This window comes from Castanea sativa, chromosome 9 (assembly GCF_040712315.1).
Source record: "Castanea sativa cultivar Marrone di Chiusa Pesio chromosome 9, ASM4071231v1".
NCBI lineage: Eukaryota > Viridiplantae > Streptophyta > Magnoliopsida > Fagales > Fagaceae > Castanea > Castanea sativa.
The window spans coordinates 36,183,234-36,198,024 of NC_134021.1; the positions used below are offsets into that span (position 1 = coordinate 36,183,234).

A 14,791-nucleotide genomic window follows, 5' to 3' on the forward strand; every position below is an offset into this window, starting at 1 on the left:
GAAGATGTGTTTGGGCTTGACTAAATTTAGAGACTAGAAAATCCCACCCCATAAGAACAAAAATCCATTAATGAGAGGATAATTTTGGTGGCAAGACTTTTTTTGTGTGTGCGCTTTTCACATTGAAGAGAAGAAGATCTTTTTTTTTTGCTTTGGGGACATAATAAAATCTAACCCTTTAGCTTACACAACCCTCTCCCACACAATTGTGTTTCCATATGGTATTTGTGGGATAATAAAAAGGAAAAAGGGGTTCCTTCCTTCCCTTCCTCTCTTTCTTTCTAAATGCTATCAACGGAAAAACCCTTTCCTTTTTCTTCTTGACAAAGAAGATTAGGAAGAAGATTCTCCTTTGAGAGTTGGTTTTTTAAATTTTTTTTAGGAGAGAGAGAGAGAGAGAGCTCGTGCCTATGGACGCCTCTGCTGCCATTGTTGGTGGTATTGTTGTTGGGCTTAAAGATAAGGAGTCCATGGTGGACCCCTTCTTGGTTGAGGCTCTCCAGAACCCTCGTCATCGTCTCACAAGTAAGTACCTTCTTTTTTTTCTCCCTGAAATCTCATGTTGCAAACCTCAAATTTTGATTTTGTTTGATTTTTTGCATATGGGTCTGATTGCTTTTTGCTCTACGGTGTGTGGGTCTATTGTGGTGCTGTTTTTGGCTTCAGGGTTTATGGGTTTTGGTTGCTTTGATTGGATTGGATTGGGTTTAGCTTTTAGCTATGTTGGGATTCTGATTTTGTCAGATCTGGGTTTGTTTTGGGGTTTTACCTTTTATTTGCTATCTGGGAAATTGAGGAAAAACTTAAATATTTGTTTATATATGCTGAATTGGTTGAGAAGCCCCAATTTTTGTTATGTAATATTTGTCCTGAAGTCAACACGTATATGAAGCTAATTCTGACTTCTTCCAAACATATGTTTATGTTTCTGTATTGTGTTATTTTTATTATTATCATTGTAGTCAATAAGGGCTGCTATAGTTCTCAAATGAATTATGCAGCTTTGTTAACCCATTAGAGAATTTTAAGAAAAAATTAAATCAATTGCGAATTGATGGAGCTTATTTTTTAAAGTTCACCTCTGCCGTTACATAGTATCATGTGAACAATTATGTATTCTAGCGTGGTCGCATCTATTAGGAACCAGTCTAGTAATTCCTTGTTTGTCCTTGAGTTATGCTTCAAGTTAATGGGCCTTTTGGCTTATTTTTCCCATTACCTAACTTTTTAGGTATTCTAGTGGTCCTTGTAAAACAAACTACACAAGGCATGATTCGAAACCCATCTTCACACTAACTCATTAATCTTTGACCATGAACTACCCTGCCCCCTCCCCCCAACCACGAACACCACGTGCGCCGGGGGGGGGGGGGGGGGCAGAAATAGATTTAGGAGGAAAAGTAAGATTGAAAAGGCTCTTAGAAGGTCTAAATGTTTAAAAATTATATACATATCAAAGTTAATTAGCAAAAACCTGTGTTACAAAGGGCGATTGCAAGTATCCAGGGTTCCCTCTCAAGGGTAGGTCCAAAGGGCCCTGCCTTGGTGAGGTTGTATGTCATCAAAATAAATTTTGTTCTAGGGTACTAGAATATGATTTTATTTATATTGGTGGTGTGTGGAAGGAACCGGCCCATATCGTTTTTTTTTTATTTTTATTTTTATTTTTTTGTTTTTAATTATTATATTTATTAAGTTGGGGTGTTCTTTGAGCTTTATATTTCTGCGCTAATCTTGTCTTACACACAGAATTGTGTTTTGACAAGGTTAGGAGTGAACATATCCATTTGCCAAGAACCTTGTAGCTTAACTGGTACCTTCTGGTGTTTCCAATAGAGACGTTTACGGTTCAAATCCCCCCACCTCCAACTATTGAATTATAAAAAAAGGAGTGAATTATATCCATTGTAGTTTGGGTTTGACTAGAAATATCTATAGCACAATTATGCTTGTCAAATGTTTGTTCGCTTTTCTCATTTGATTAGAAGAGGCAGCTTTTGGGTTACAAGGTGGAAGATTTTTTTATAATTCTGTTCATTGGGATTTTATAAGTGAGCATGAGTGGTTGGAGGAATGTTCTTATGAATGGGAGGAAGGTGATTTATAATTGTGACAATTGTGTCCTATGTGCTTCTGAATGATTTAAGGAAGATCATTTTATGACACTCCCCTGGTTGAGAATTTTCTTTAACCTTAGGTTTTCAAAGAGGGATTTTTTTCTTTAACCACAATATGGTTGTGCCATCAATTCCTTCCCTCCAAAAAGAATTTAACTCCCTCAAGTTAGGAGCTGGACCAAGAATTCTGTTGAAGGGCACAGTTTCTCAAATAAGATACTCTGCTTCGAGTAAAAGTTGTTCATATTCCTTGATTGCATTTTGACTTCTTTTTGGACTGTCCTTTTTGAGCATAGAAACTGATTTTTCTTGACTTTGAAAAGATGTATGGCCAAATTTGTGATGAGTATGACACTTTACTCTAGAATTAGAACTACTACTTCCTTGGGAGCAAGTATGAGAATAAACATTCTTGAGCATATGAATTACCTTGACATGTCAGCAAACTTCTCCCAACTGGCATCCGCAACTGTTTTCTCACTTTTGACTTCTAAATTTGCTTCCTGCTCTCATTAAGGCTCTCTTTCATACTCTTCTTTCCATTGGCATGCAACTTGAATTGCTCATGTTATAAAGTCTACTTGGAGTCAAACCCAAAGAAATTAGAGAGAATAGAAACGGAGAAGCCTCAACACTCAAAACACTCGGTACTCAAAACCTTTGGTATCTTTATTGCTCAAGTACTCGTTGTTTGAGTACAATAACACAGATTTAAAGACCCTAAATCTTAACTTTTCCTAGTATAAGTAGGAATCCTACTTGACTAGTAAACCAAGCACTAATTGAATTAAACCAAAGGCCATGTGTGAAGTCTCATAAATTTAATAAGACTTATCAAGAAAATAAAACTCTAAGGTCCACAACTATGTCTCATACCCAACGATTATGAAAATTTTAAAATACCCTTGACTCTAGAATAACCGAAATAAAACATAAAATAACTTAGTAAAAACCTTATGAGCTTCCATGAACACTTATTCCAAGTCTTTTAGTGAGGATATTGTTTCTTTAACCATGCTACGGTGGTCAGCAGAACCAATCCATCCAAGAGAGGGACGACTGGGGCTCTCCCTCTACTTCTTCCATCATTTTTATAATTTACTCTCTTAGCATGCACAGCATATGGCAATTTGGCATTAAAGGCTTCCCTTCTATTCCTCCCCTCTTCAACTGAACAACACGAGGGATAGGCACTCTTCTCCCTCTCCTTTCCCCTCTTCATCCCTCATACATTTCATTTGTTCTACTGAACTTAGGCTTAGTCACAAGGAATTTTCAGACGCTTCATTGCTGACCTTATTACTTTTGCCATCTGTAGTGCTTGATTTTAGTCATGTTTTAATTCCCTTTAATGCTGCAGCATGCCTGGTGACTGGATGTGTGGTAAGTATTTGATACCATCTATGATGTAGCACTAGATTAAATTTAACCTAGGCTACACAGATAAGTCCCAGGTATAGGTCTGATTAGGCTAACCATATCATTTACAGAGTAATGAAGCTTTTTGCTCTCCATTGAGTGCCACCCACGTATTATCATGATTTGTGAGGTTCTTGTATGTTTTGGGCTGAGTAGCTATAGTATTGTCTGTTTGGATAATTTTCTTTTTTTGTCATAATCATAAATAAGGTTGTTATCCCAGGCAGACTGTATGATTTTTTGGATAGTTCTGCGGGCTTCGTTTCTCTTCCTCTAATCTAAATTTTCAGATTTAATTGTGTCTTTAAGTTGGCCTTATCTTCCAATGCATTTTGTCTGAGATTTTTACTGCTCTCTTCAAGATTCTTATTACCCAAAAAAAAAAATTTAGGTTTCCTACAAGAGACTTTTCTCAGAGCAACTCATTTAGTTGCTTCTGTTATTTATTTATTTATTTTTCCACATTAACTTCATTATTTTCTTCTTTTCTTTTTTATAGTTAATTATTTTTAGAACTAGATCAGCTGTTAATATAATGTCTGTATTTGTTTCAGTTTTGCGAATGGAACTTGATATCCAGAGGTTTTTGCACAATCCTGATCAGCAGCAATTTGAATTCCAACATTTTCCTACTTCTTACCTTCGGCTTGCTGCACATCGTGTTGCTCAACACTATGGCCTCCAAACTTTGGTTCAGGATACTGGTTTAGATGGTCAAGGTAATAGAATTTTGGTGAGAAAAATAGGAGAAAGCAGATACCCTGCTGTCCGTTTATCTGAAATTCCTGCAAATCAGCCAGAAAATGATAAACCTGAGAAGGTTAAAATTGCCATCAGGCCTAGGCCTAACAGAAATTCTTTAAATGATGCTAATGATGGTGGGATCAGAAGAAGTTCTATGAGAAGTGTGGAAGAGAGGAAGGAGGAGTATGACAAGGCACGAGCTCGCATCTTTAGTAGCCCTAGCAGTCCTGATTCAGATGATACATTGTCTCAGGTCTCAACTGAGGTGAAAAATGTTTGTTTGAGCAGGGATGAGAATGAAGGTTTCAGGAACTTTATGATTGATCCGGAAAAGAATACTACCATCAAGGATGCTGGTTCTTCGTCTCGAGTAGCCATTTTCAGAGATAGGGAAAAGGATCGTACCGACCCAGATTATGATCGTAGTTATGAAAGGTAGGATTCACACCCCCCAACAGTCACACACGCACCCAAAAGACCAAAAAGAAAAAAAAGAGCTATCCTGATTGTGGTTGTTTAGGTAGCAGGGATTCTTCTGTTTTAGTAATTTTGCTGTGTTGTACTTTTGATAAAACACTTGCTGAAAACCATTTCCAGCACTGGGCTTCGGTGTCTTTTTTGAAATTTACTCCGCCTCTCCTTGTTCAAGAATTATTCCCTTTCTGTCTTGTCATATTATATATATGTTTTTTTTCCTTCCCTTTCCCCAGTTCCTTTGAGGGTAGTGTTATGGTTTTGGGGGTCATTGAATGGGGTTAATTTGCTCACTAGATATGAAGCATTGACAATGTTTTCTTATGGCACATGTTGTCTACACCTCACTTTTGTGATACTTAATTCAGTGCTTTGTTTTAGTATTTGTTGTCCTACTCTTCTTTATTATGAATTAAACTCTGTGTATTGATCAAATTGAATCACTGTACTATTCAGGTATGTTAGGAACCTTCCAGCCAATCAAAACTATAACATGGTCCCTTTCAATATGCAAAAGGTACAACCTCCATTTGTGCAGTACGATACTGGTATTTCTCAGTTGGGTCAGATGCCAAGGACGCTCAGCTACGGGCCTCCTTCAAGCCCAGCTATGAGCCCTTTTTGTGCCATGGGATTGGATCAGACGTCTGGAGATGCTGCTGCTTACATGCAGTGGTCAAGTACTGCGATGATGTATGCACATTCATATGAGCCTTTTAGACATGCTGTTTTCCAGGTAGTTCACAATTCCTTAATATTTTTATTTAGTCCAAGGTAAATGACCAGTCTTGGCTAATGCTTTTAGGAATGAATGTAAAGAGGATGTATTAGTCATAGTATCCAACTGTATTGAGATTCAGTTTTTTCTGGTGGGTAAGGCTCAGACAGGTGTCTGGTAGCATGCTGCATGACCGTTGTTGATTTTTTGATACCTGGTTTGCAAATATAAGCCACAAGGCTACATAAAAGGGGTCTTCTAGATATGTCTTTGAAATGGTAGGGTCTATTTAAATGTGAAGATTTAGTATTTAACAAATCTTACATGATGCTGCGTCATTAAAATTTCGTTATTGTTGGAATTTTAAATTTTGTGGCCTTATGTGTACTTACATACCTCAAAACTAAATCGACCCATGAATGGATCATCTCCATCTCAAAGAAAATGTACAGGATCCTTATCCCAGGGCTACAACGTACTGATTATTATAATATAATGTTGTTTTATGACATTTCTTGCATTTTTCATTTAACCATATCAAGGCTTTTTTGTTGGGATCATCTATTTATAACTCTAGACATGTCACTAATTTAGTATAGAATGCTGATGTGACTGGGAGTTGCAGGAATTTCTAGGAAGGAATTTTGTTGGGTCACTTTAAATCATGGGAAATTATGAACAAGAAGTTTAAAAGTAGACTTTTCCTGATGCATAGATTTTGTTTTTGGTTTTGGAAACCTTGATCTACAATGTATGCATGCTATTTTAAGCAACTGTGTGCTCTTTGCTTTATGGCTTTTACATCTGACTGACTTTTTCTGTTTTAATTTTGCAGGCTCCATTCTGTCAGCAGCCACTTACTTTTGATTATTCACAAAATCATTAAGAGCCATTTAGATGGGGATTGTACAACTGATTTACATGCAGATCTTATCATTATACCTTTAGAGTGCTTTGAGATTAGGTTTATTGTTTTTTGAGACTTTGTTACAGACCTTTGATGCAGTTCTAGCTTGTTTGTTTTGTTACTCATATTGGATCTTAATATTAGTAATGGAGTGTAATGATTTTACTCTTAATGAAACCATTGTTCTATTGTAGTGGAATCAAACCTTTTTTTTTCTTTCTTTTTTTAGTGCTCTTCTGTGACTCTTCTGCTGTCTTTCTTATATGTCAGAGGCATGCATTGCTTCGGAAGTGGGGCATCTCGTAATCAGCTTATGTTCAATGTCCAGCAGCCCAATTTTTTAGGAAGTGCCAAATATTTTAATTAGCATATGCTTAAGTTATGCCCAATAGTTTAATTCACATTTTGGACTCGTTGACTCTTAAAATAAAAAGGCTATCATCTCACATGGGGAGTCAGTATAAAAAAATTGGGATAACTGGAATTCATCATTGCCAGCTCTTATTCCATCATGCGTATATTACTAGACATTAATAACTTAGTAATGAAATATAAGTTATTCAAAAGCATATTATATCTATAGTATAGACTATAGATAGATGATATAGGCTTTGTTTATCTGAACACTGAGCTGGCAAAGCATTTTAAGAGCGTGTCATCTCTGAGTTAGCTATGCATACAAACAAAGCATACTAACTAGCGTTTGGTTGTGGTCACTAGTGCACATCACATCAGTTTGGCACCGATGTGATAGTCCAATTAGTCTGAATTGAGCTTTCTTTCTAGTGGTTGATTCATCATTCATGTGACTAACCATGAAAATCATATGGACAAAATTAGCAGTTTTGTACCAATGTTGAAAGTCCAAAATTAGTCAGAAGAAAGAAAGCTTTTCTTCTAATGGTTGATTCGCGTAGCTGTACTGACCATGAAAATCATATCTCTGACCGAGTTAGCAGTTACGGAACTTATATTATGTCATTTGATTCTAATAATGAATATTGATAAATTATTGGCATACCATGATTGAAATATGTATGATGCTTATCAAATTCCACAATGCTGGGCCTACTTGTTAGGATTAATGTGAATCATGTGATGTACCAAACGGGATGTTGGAGACAAGGGACAAGGTTTCGTATTGTCCTTAACAGATTGCAAATGTTCGAAAAAGAAAGATGCAAATCAAGCCGAAATTTGCACAGGCACAAGACAAGCAATTTGCTTGTTTTTTCTTTATTTTCTTAGTTTGGAACTTGGGAGGGAGCTGATTTTCTAAGCAAAGAAAATTCTTATAGTCTAGGTAACAATGACTTTTTTGCTTTCATGTTTAATTCAGGTAATATTCTACTAAAAGACAATTAATAGTTGAGATCCAGGGTGTCCTCCACCTTTTTGCAACTTATTAAGGTGCTGGGAATCTGACATATCATGTCAGCTCGAGGCATATTGGTTAGGAAAAAAAAGAAAAAAAAAAAAGAGTAGGCTCACTAGCTCAGTTATAATTGTCACTACTTTGATGGGGTGCATGTGAGATCTGCCTTGAAAATTCCTCTCCCCCTGTAGGGTTAAATACTAGAGGGGAAAAAAAGAACAAAAGAAACAAATCAAATGAAAAGAATAAAAAAAAGGCCAATTGAAGGACACTCAGCCCATGTGAATACATTAACCACTTATTTCCTAATTTCATGATCCACAATATGTTTAGGTGCCAACTTATAATTAAATTACGCATAATTTATTAATTTCATAACATATTTAAAGTGTCAATTTATTATTAAATTATTTATCACTTAGTTTACCATTGATACTTGGTGACAAAATGAAATATTTTGCATCAGTTACAAATGAAATTTAAATATATTGTAAAATTGGGCGCGAATTTGAGTTTGTCAACTGTTACATTTGGCACTTTGGCACATTTTCTCCCTGCCTTCTCATTTCATTTACAATTATTTTAGAACCGCAAAAATTTTTACAAATGCCAAAGTAACAAGTTATTAATAAAATAGAAGCGACATTAGTTATACACCCAAAAACATTCTATCTTATAAAAAGATGTCAACTTAACTGTTGCAAAAAAATGTAAAAATGATTGTGTTGGCCGGTAATACCTTATTAACTTATTTTTTAATTTTAACCGCTTGGGTCACCGTGTCAACGTGCTGGTACTATTCAATAACATCATCTAAGATAAGCGCATATCCGTTTATAGAATAGTTTTTTTCTGCTTCTTTATACGTGCCATGTACTGAGAAGTTATCTAGTAGCATGCTTTTTTTGTTTTTACTAAGATAGACTGAATTAGAATATAAAAATTCTCACAGCAGCCAAGGTTGAACTAAAAAAAGTAAATGGAAAAGAAGCAAACAGTGTTTGGATATACTTTAAACTAGCAGTGTTTCAATTCTAAAACAGTGAAATTTCATACAAAATGTTTGCAAACTAGGAGGGCATGATTGTCACATATGCTGGCAGAGAAAACAACACAAATCAACCAACGCTGGTGATCTTAAAAATAACACTAAATATGTACCAAAGAAAATGACCTTCTGCTTAAAGATTGTTGAGAAAAAAATATTAAATGCTGCGAAACATTTGATTTAGAGGACAGAGTCTTAAATTATTATGCCAGTGAGGTTGAAGCATATAGCAAAACCATAATAACAAGCCAATGAGCCTTATTATAAAAAACCTTGATCTCATTCATGAATCCTCCAGTATAAAGCTAGTGTGCTTGACAAGTGCAAATAGTAAAAAAAAGAAAAAGAAAATTCGAGTGCTGTTATATTGAAATGCAGAACAAAACAATACCCAGCAAATCAAAAAATTGCATAAAACTTGGGAGTCCATCACACTCCAGACAGACATAAATGTCCGGGGAAAACTCGAAGAAACCCTTTCTCAAGTATTTTATTCATATCTATACATAAATTCTATATATATATATGAAAAACAACTCCTTACTGATGCATAGGTTGCCTTACACTTTCATGCCAGGCTTAACTATCTAATATACGGGATGAGCCAGGTGAGGATTATCAAAGAAAATTCATAAAACTTGAAAGGAAGCCTAGAAACTTCAGACTTCCATAGGGCAGGGTAAATTTTGCTCCAAGAACAGGTCAAGCTGGTTTAAAGAGTAAAAAATAATCAACAAGAAAATATTATGAAAAGAGATCATCAGGTAATGTTTTAAAAAAATATATTGGGAGTTGAGATGTCATAGGACAAGGTATATTTTGTCCAAAGACAATGCCAAGCTAGTCAAAGAGACAAGGGAAACACTTTTGTCAAAACTTTGAACTTTCAGCCTAGTGCTTGACAGTCCCTGTGTACAAAGAGATAGCATAAGGAAGTAGCTTAGGCTGCCACTTCAAGATCAGCCCTTGGTGGCTACTTCAAACTTAAAAAAAAAAAAAAAAAAAAAAAATATCTCTATTGGCTACTTGGACGCTTAGAATGTGTGTTTCCCCAAACTTATTCTTCACAATGAAAGCACATCTTGTCTGAGACCAAAATATCAATTTACAAAAGCATACTATCAAATATCAATTACATTATATATAGTTCCAAAATTGGTCATGATGGTTCTCTTGTGAAAGAATCTGTCATTTAATATATGATCAGCAGATTCAAGCAAGAGACTAAGCAGTAAGGCATGCACGGAATTGTGGCAAAATTGGTTGTGGAACTTGTACTAGAGAAGCCAAAAACAGATTCTAAGGGGTGTTTCTCTATGATCTGAAAGTAATGTAGGTAAGGTAAACGACAAATTATGATACTGCTACCTGACTATGGGGGAAACACTGATACTGGGAAGCTGAAAAAACTTAGGCCAGAACTAAAATTTCGCAATCATAATGAACATTGTGATGGAGAAAGTTCCAAAATTGGAAAAAATGAAGTAAATTATGATGGAGATGCATACTGCACGGCCAGGAGTAAGAAGTTTCTAAGAATTCTAATCTAGAATGATAACCTATGTTGAAATTCCAGAAGTTCAGTCCTTCTACAAGTAGATAGTTTTTTATGTTTCATTTATGTTCCCTTAGAGCAATTGTTAATAAACCATTTTAAGAAAGTTTTTATACCACTTTAATGGAAAATTGAAAAATCTGTCAAAACATTAATTTTTTTTCCTATAAAAACTTTCTTTAATTGGTTCGCTAACAAATGCCCTTTGGGCATTTGTTAACTTTTCCCTTCATTTAATTTACAATTTTTTAAAGGAAAGTATTCTTTGGCATCTTATGACAACCACCCAATCCCCTTACAGATTGAAGATCTGAAAAAGTAATTTATTCCAAATTGAGTGTTTATTTAGTAAGGTGTTCAGTTTATTCATATTCATCACTCTCAAGTGTTGAAGACAATATCTATTTAAACAAGTTTAATAAATAAGGGTAACATAATGGCTTATGTGATCCCTAATCTTGAGGATGCTCCTCACTCTCAACTTATTTCTCTCCACATTAAATTTTCAATATACCTCTTGTCTATAATGCGGTACAGTTCACTCATTATCTAGCCAGAAAGAAATTTAAAATTGATATGAAAATTTTACAATCTACCTGTTGCCTTAGAATGTCTCATGTTTTAAGCAAAAGCATGCATAAAGAAGATTAAACATAGCATAGAAAAAACAGATTTTGTTTCATATACACATGCATGCTTAAATGATGAAGAATTTCTAACTGCCTTATTCTATGCTACATGAGAGAAAATATAAGCAATCTGATGCAAGGTACACATTTTAATAACAGATAGTGTCACTAAGAAATTTCAGGAAATCAAGCAATTTTAAGTTCTCAGAGCTTCAGAATAAAGCCAACATTGTAATAAAAATCAGAAATTTCTTTAAGAGGTACCCTTGCATCAGGGGTTTTAAGTCTTCTATAGAGTCACACAATGTACAACAAGTACAACTCACCTCTATATGAAATTAGACTAATAAACATGAGATAAATCTTACAGATAAGAGATTCCTGGATATTGCCAAGAAACTTGGTACTGGATGTGCCAACCACGGTTACCAGCCCCATTTTTGGATTTCTAGAGAAACATAATAGCACCTGCCTGCATTATTTTTCCTCACCTACAAGCTCAATGTTTAGTCAATTTGATGCTTCAGCCATGCCCATCTTCAATGCCAATAAGAACCCTCCACGAGTGAGAAGACTCTGAGATAGCAGAAAACCAGCCGATTCCCAGACTACAATGGGATAAATCAACCTCAAAGATATCCAGATTGACTCATTATCATGACACCAAAATAGTTGCCGTCGTCATAGACGAGATTATAAAACACAATTCCCGCAGAAAGTGACATCACGATCAATATCCGTCACCAGAAGCTAACAGGGGACACATATAGACTGCTACAAAACACTGGTAATTACACAAGTAGAAGCCCACAGAACTGAAGGATACCAAAACTGACACTACCCACCAATGCTAGCTAACCTCCTCATAAAGGATGGTGAAAGACACCCCAATGGGAACAGAAGCTTAATTAATTAACCGAGATTTTTTGAACCCAGAAATGTTCAGATATCAATGGAAGCCCAACAGTACCAATTAATATCACCAAGATTACTAAGAACAGCTAATACAACAATAACAACTAAAAAGTCTAAGACCCAAAAAACCAAAATCTAACAGGTACCACCACCAGACACCAATATAAAAAAGAAAAAAAGAAAAAAAAAAAGACCCAGGTACAGAATTAAAAAAAGAAAAAAACTAGACGAAGTTTTGAAGTAAAGTGGAGCAAATAACAATTACCCAAAAACTCAATCATCCCCTGTTGGAAATAGAGTAAGAACCTTCCTCCCTCCTGCCCCATTAGCCAATTCCAAATCTTCCCCATACCCTCCTCCTGGTCCTTGATTGTGCAGTGGTGCCGCCATCCTATGAACTGGCTGTGACTGCCTAGTACTCAGAAATGGATGCTCAAATTGCCCATTGGGGGGTGACCCAAAATGCCCCACCTGCCTATGAAACGGAGGCTGCAACTGCGGGTGGGCTACTGTAGCCACCATCTGCTGCGGGTGATGGTGGTGGTGATGCGGCAGAGCAGCCACCTGCACGAAAGGCAAGAAATGGTCCGAATTGGGGCGACCCGGATGCAAAAAATGAGGCGGAACAGGCGAGCTGGCAAACAAATGGTCAGTGGCAGGATCAGCAGACGCGGCAGCCAATCCTCCGGCACCATTAGCCGGGCCACTACCACCACCACCAGCTGATACGCCCTGCATTCGCTTGAGATATAGGCGGTACTTCTGCAAATGGCTAGCAACATTCTCTCTAGTGAGGCCATCAACACTCATGAGCTGCATTATAGTCTTGGGGACAGCGTTCTTGATCCCCAAGTGCGCCACAGCATCCACAAACCTCTTGTGGAGCTGTGGCGTCCACACGAGCCGGGGTCGCTTAAGAGTCCTAGCCGGTTCCTCCCCTGCGGCCCCAGAACCCAACTCAGCAGAATCAGCTCCGAATTCAGCTGAGTTTGGCTGTGGAGGTGGAGTACTTGCTGAAGTGGTGGTGTTTCCCAAAGGATTCACTGGAACTGAGCCTGTTTGTTGATGGTGGTAGTGGGTGGGGCTATTGTTGTTGTTGTTGTTGTTGTTGTTGCTGATGGTGTTGTTGTTGTTGTTGCTATTGTTGGGATTTGGGTTTCTGATATCAAAAGCCATAGCAAGATCAGGAGTGATTAGGGTTTGAGAAAGAGGCATAAGTTCTTCAGGGGAAGGAAGCTCTTCTTCCCATCTTGAGAACCAATTTGAGTCCTCCTCCCTCATTATTTCTCAAATCTCCTTCACACCCAATTCACTATTTCTCTTTTTCTCTCAATTCCTTCACCCAATTCACCAAGCAAACATAAAAAAATCCAATCTTGTACAGAAAAAAAAAAAAAATCAATAACAACAACAACAATAACAAAATAGAAAGAACAAATTAATATGGGTATAGTAGTGGTGGAGCTTGTGGTTCAATACAAAAACTAACAAGATGGGCTTGTTTGAAAAAAGAAGAAGATATTAATTTTGAGAGAGGGAGAGAGAGAGAGAGAGAAGAGGGTTGTGTTTTGGTGGTGGAGGGTTGTGGAGGAGGAAGAAGAAGAGAGATGAAGAGGAGGGTGGAGAGAGGTTCGAGGTGGATCTTGTTTTCTTCTTTTCAGCTTTTATTTAATGACTACTGTTGTTGCTGATGATGCTTTTCTTTTCTCTTATGATTTTTATGGGACTTTTTTTTTTAATGTTTTTTTTTTTCCGGGATTTCAGGGTCTTATACTTTTGAGAGTGAGTGTTGTGTTGTAAATGTGGTTTGTGTTACAAACTTCACTTGCATTACAACAAGATCTAATAGATTTTTTTTTGTTTTGTTTTGTTTCTTGTTATTAATGTTCATCTCATGCCACAGGCCTTTGGTAGCGCGTGAGATCACTCTCTACTGTTCACTGAATCAGGTTGTGTCTGCCAGGGGTTGTGTACTGTGTTGTTTTTATTAGATAAATTGTAATAATGAGGCCACCAGGCATTTTTGCTGCTTCTGTTTCCTGGGCGTTGCAGTTGCAGGTTACCAGGGATCGTACCATTTGTCAATCCGTCCCCGTGCCCTGGATTGATATGTGTCTAGTTTTAGACGTTTTCATATCTTATGCTACACAATATCATAGTAACGTTGGTGTCGTGTCAAATGACATAACTTGTATTATGTAACGAGTTGTGAATAATAAAAACGTATTTTTATATGTACTAATATTATTTGTCTACCGCTCACAATTTTATGCGTAAGTAAATTGTAGTATAAGTCGTGTTGTTTTATGTGTTATCAACATTACTCATAATATTATTTGTAAATCAGTTTTCACGCGCCACTATTTTCATACTTAATTTCACATATGGAAATTTATTTAATTTTGAACGACATGTTTATTTTGTATTGAGTCCAGTGGTGTATTGTAGTTTCATAATTTATTAAATTGTGCAATTATAAGAAGGCAAAGTAAACCAATGGGTCACATAAGGTTAAAAATTATGATAACTCGCAATCACATAAATCAATAAATTATAAAATTGGACGAGAATCATGCCCATATGTGAATTGTTTATTTTCAAAAACTTTTTTGTTTAGCATTTATTTATAAAAAAAAAGCTTTTGGTACCTTTTTATATTAAATGTGTTTAAAAAAAATTAAAAACTAGTTTATTTTATTTTATTTTATTTATAACGAAAAAAGTTAGTTTATTTTAGAATAGCTTAAAAAGTTAGATCATTTTATTCCAATCGTACGCCTATAATTAATCATTTGCAACATTTAAGTGGGTGTGTGTCACGCTCGGTGGAGAGAGAGTATGGATAGAGCTACATTATTGCAAAGTTGGCTTGTTGTACGGGATTGGAGTT

At 36.2% G+C, this 14,791-nt stretch overlaps 2 protein-coding genes across 2 annotated transcripts; one reads left to right on the top strand and one right to left on the bottom strand.

The window, feature by feature from the left end:
• The first annotated feature begins 64 nt into the window (after positions 1 to 64).
• LOC142610214 (uncharacterized) lies at positions 65 to 6,578 on the top strand. Its single transcript, XM_075781970.1, has 4 exons — positions 65 to 525; positions 4,091 to 4,715; positions 5,211 to 5,490; positions 6,308 to 6,578. Exons 1-4 carry the CDS (start codon positions 411 to 413, stop codon positions 6,356 to 6,358), a joined length of 1,071 nt encoding a protein of 356 aa, XP_075638085.1. The 5' UTR covers positions 65 to 410; the 3' UTR covers positions 6,359 to 6,578.
• A 4,555-nt stretch (positions 6,579 to 11,133) lies between these two features.
• Positions 11,134 to 13,633, bottom strand: LOC142610902 (transcription factor MYBC1-like). Its single transcript, XM_075782884.1, has one exon. The coding sequence runs from the start codon at positions 13,180 to 13,182 to the stop codon at positions 12,175 to 12,177; it is 1,008 nt and encodes a 335-aa protein (XP_075638999.1). The 5' UTR covers positions 13,183 to 13,633; the 3' UTR covers positions 11,134 to 12,174.
• Between the last annotated feature and the right edge of the window lie 1,158 nt (positions 13,634 to 14,791).

Bases quoted from the DNA above. Each gene is read 5' to 3' on its own strand.
- LOC142610214 (XM_075781970.1), top strand. From the start codon at position 411: ATGGACGCCTCTGCTGCCATTGTTGGTGGTATTGTTGTTGGGCTTAAA. The intron at 526-4,090 runs GTAAGTACCTTC...TATTTGTTTCAG, and splicing joins CCCTCGTCATCGTCTCACAA to TTTTGCGAATGGAACTTGAT. The intron at 4,716-5,210 runs GTAGGATTCACA...TGTACTATTCAG, and splicing joins TATGATCGTAGTTATGAAAG to GTATGTTAGGAACCTTCCAG.
- LOC142610902 (XM_075782884.1), bottom strand. From the start codon at position 13,182: ATGAGGGAGGAGGACTCAAATTGGTTCTCAAGATGGGAAGAAGAGCTT.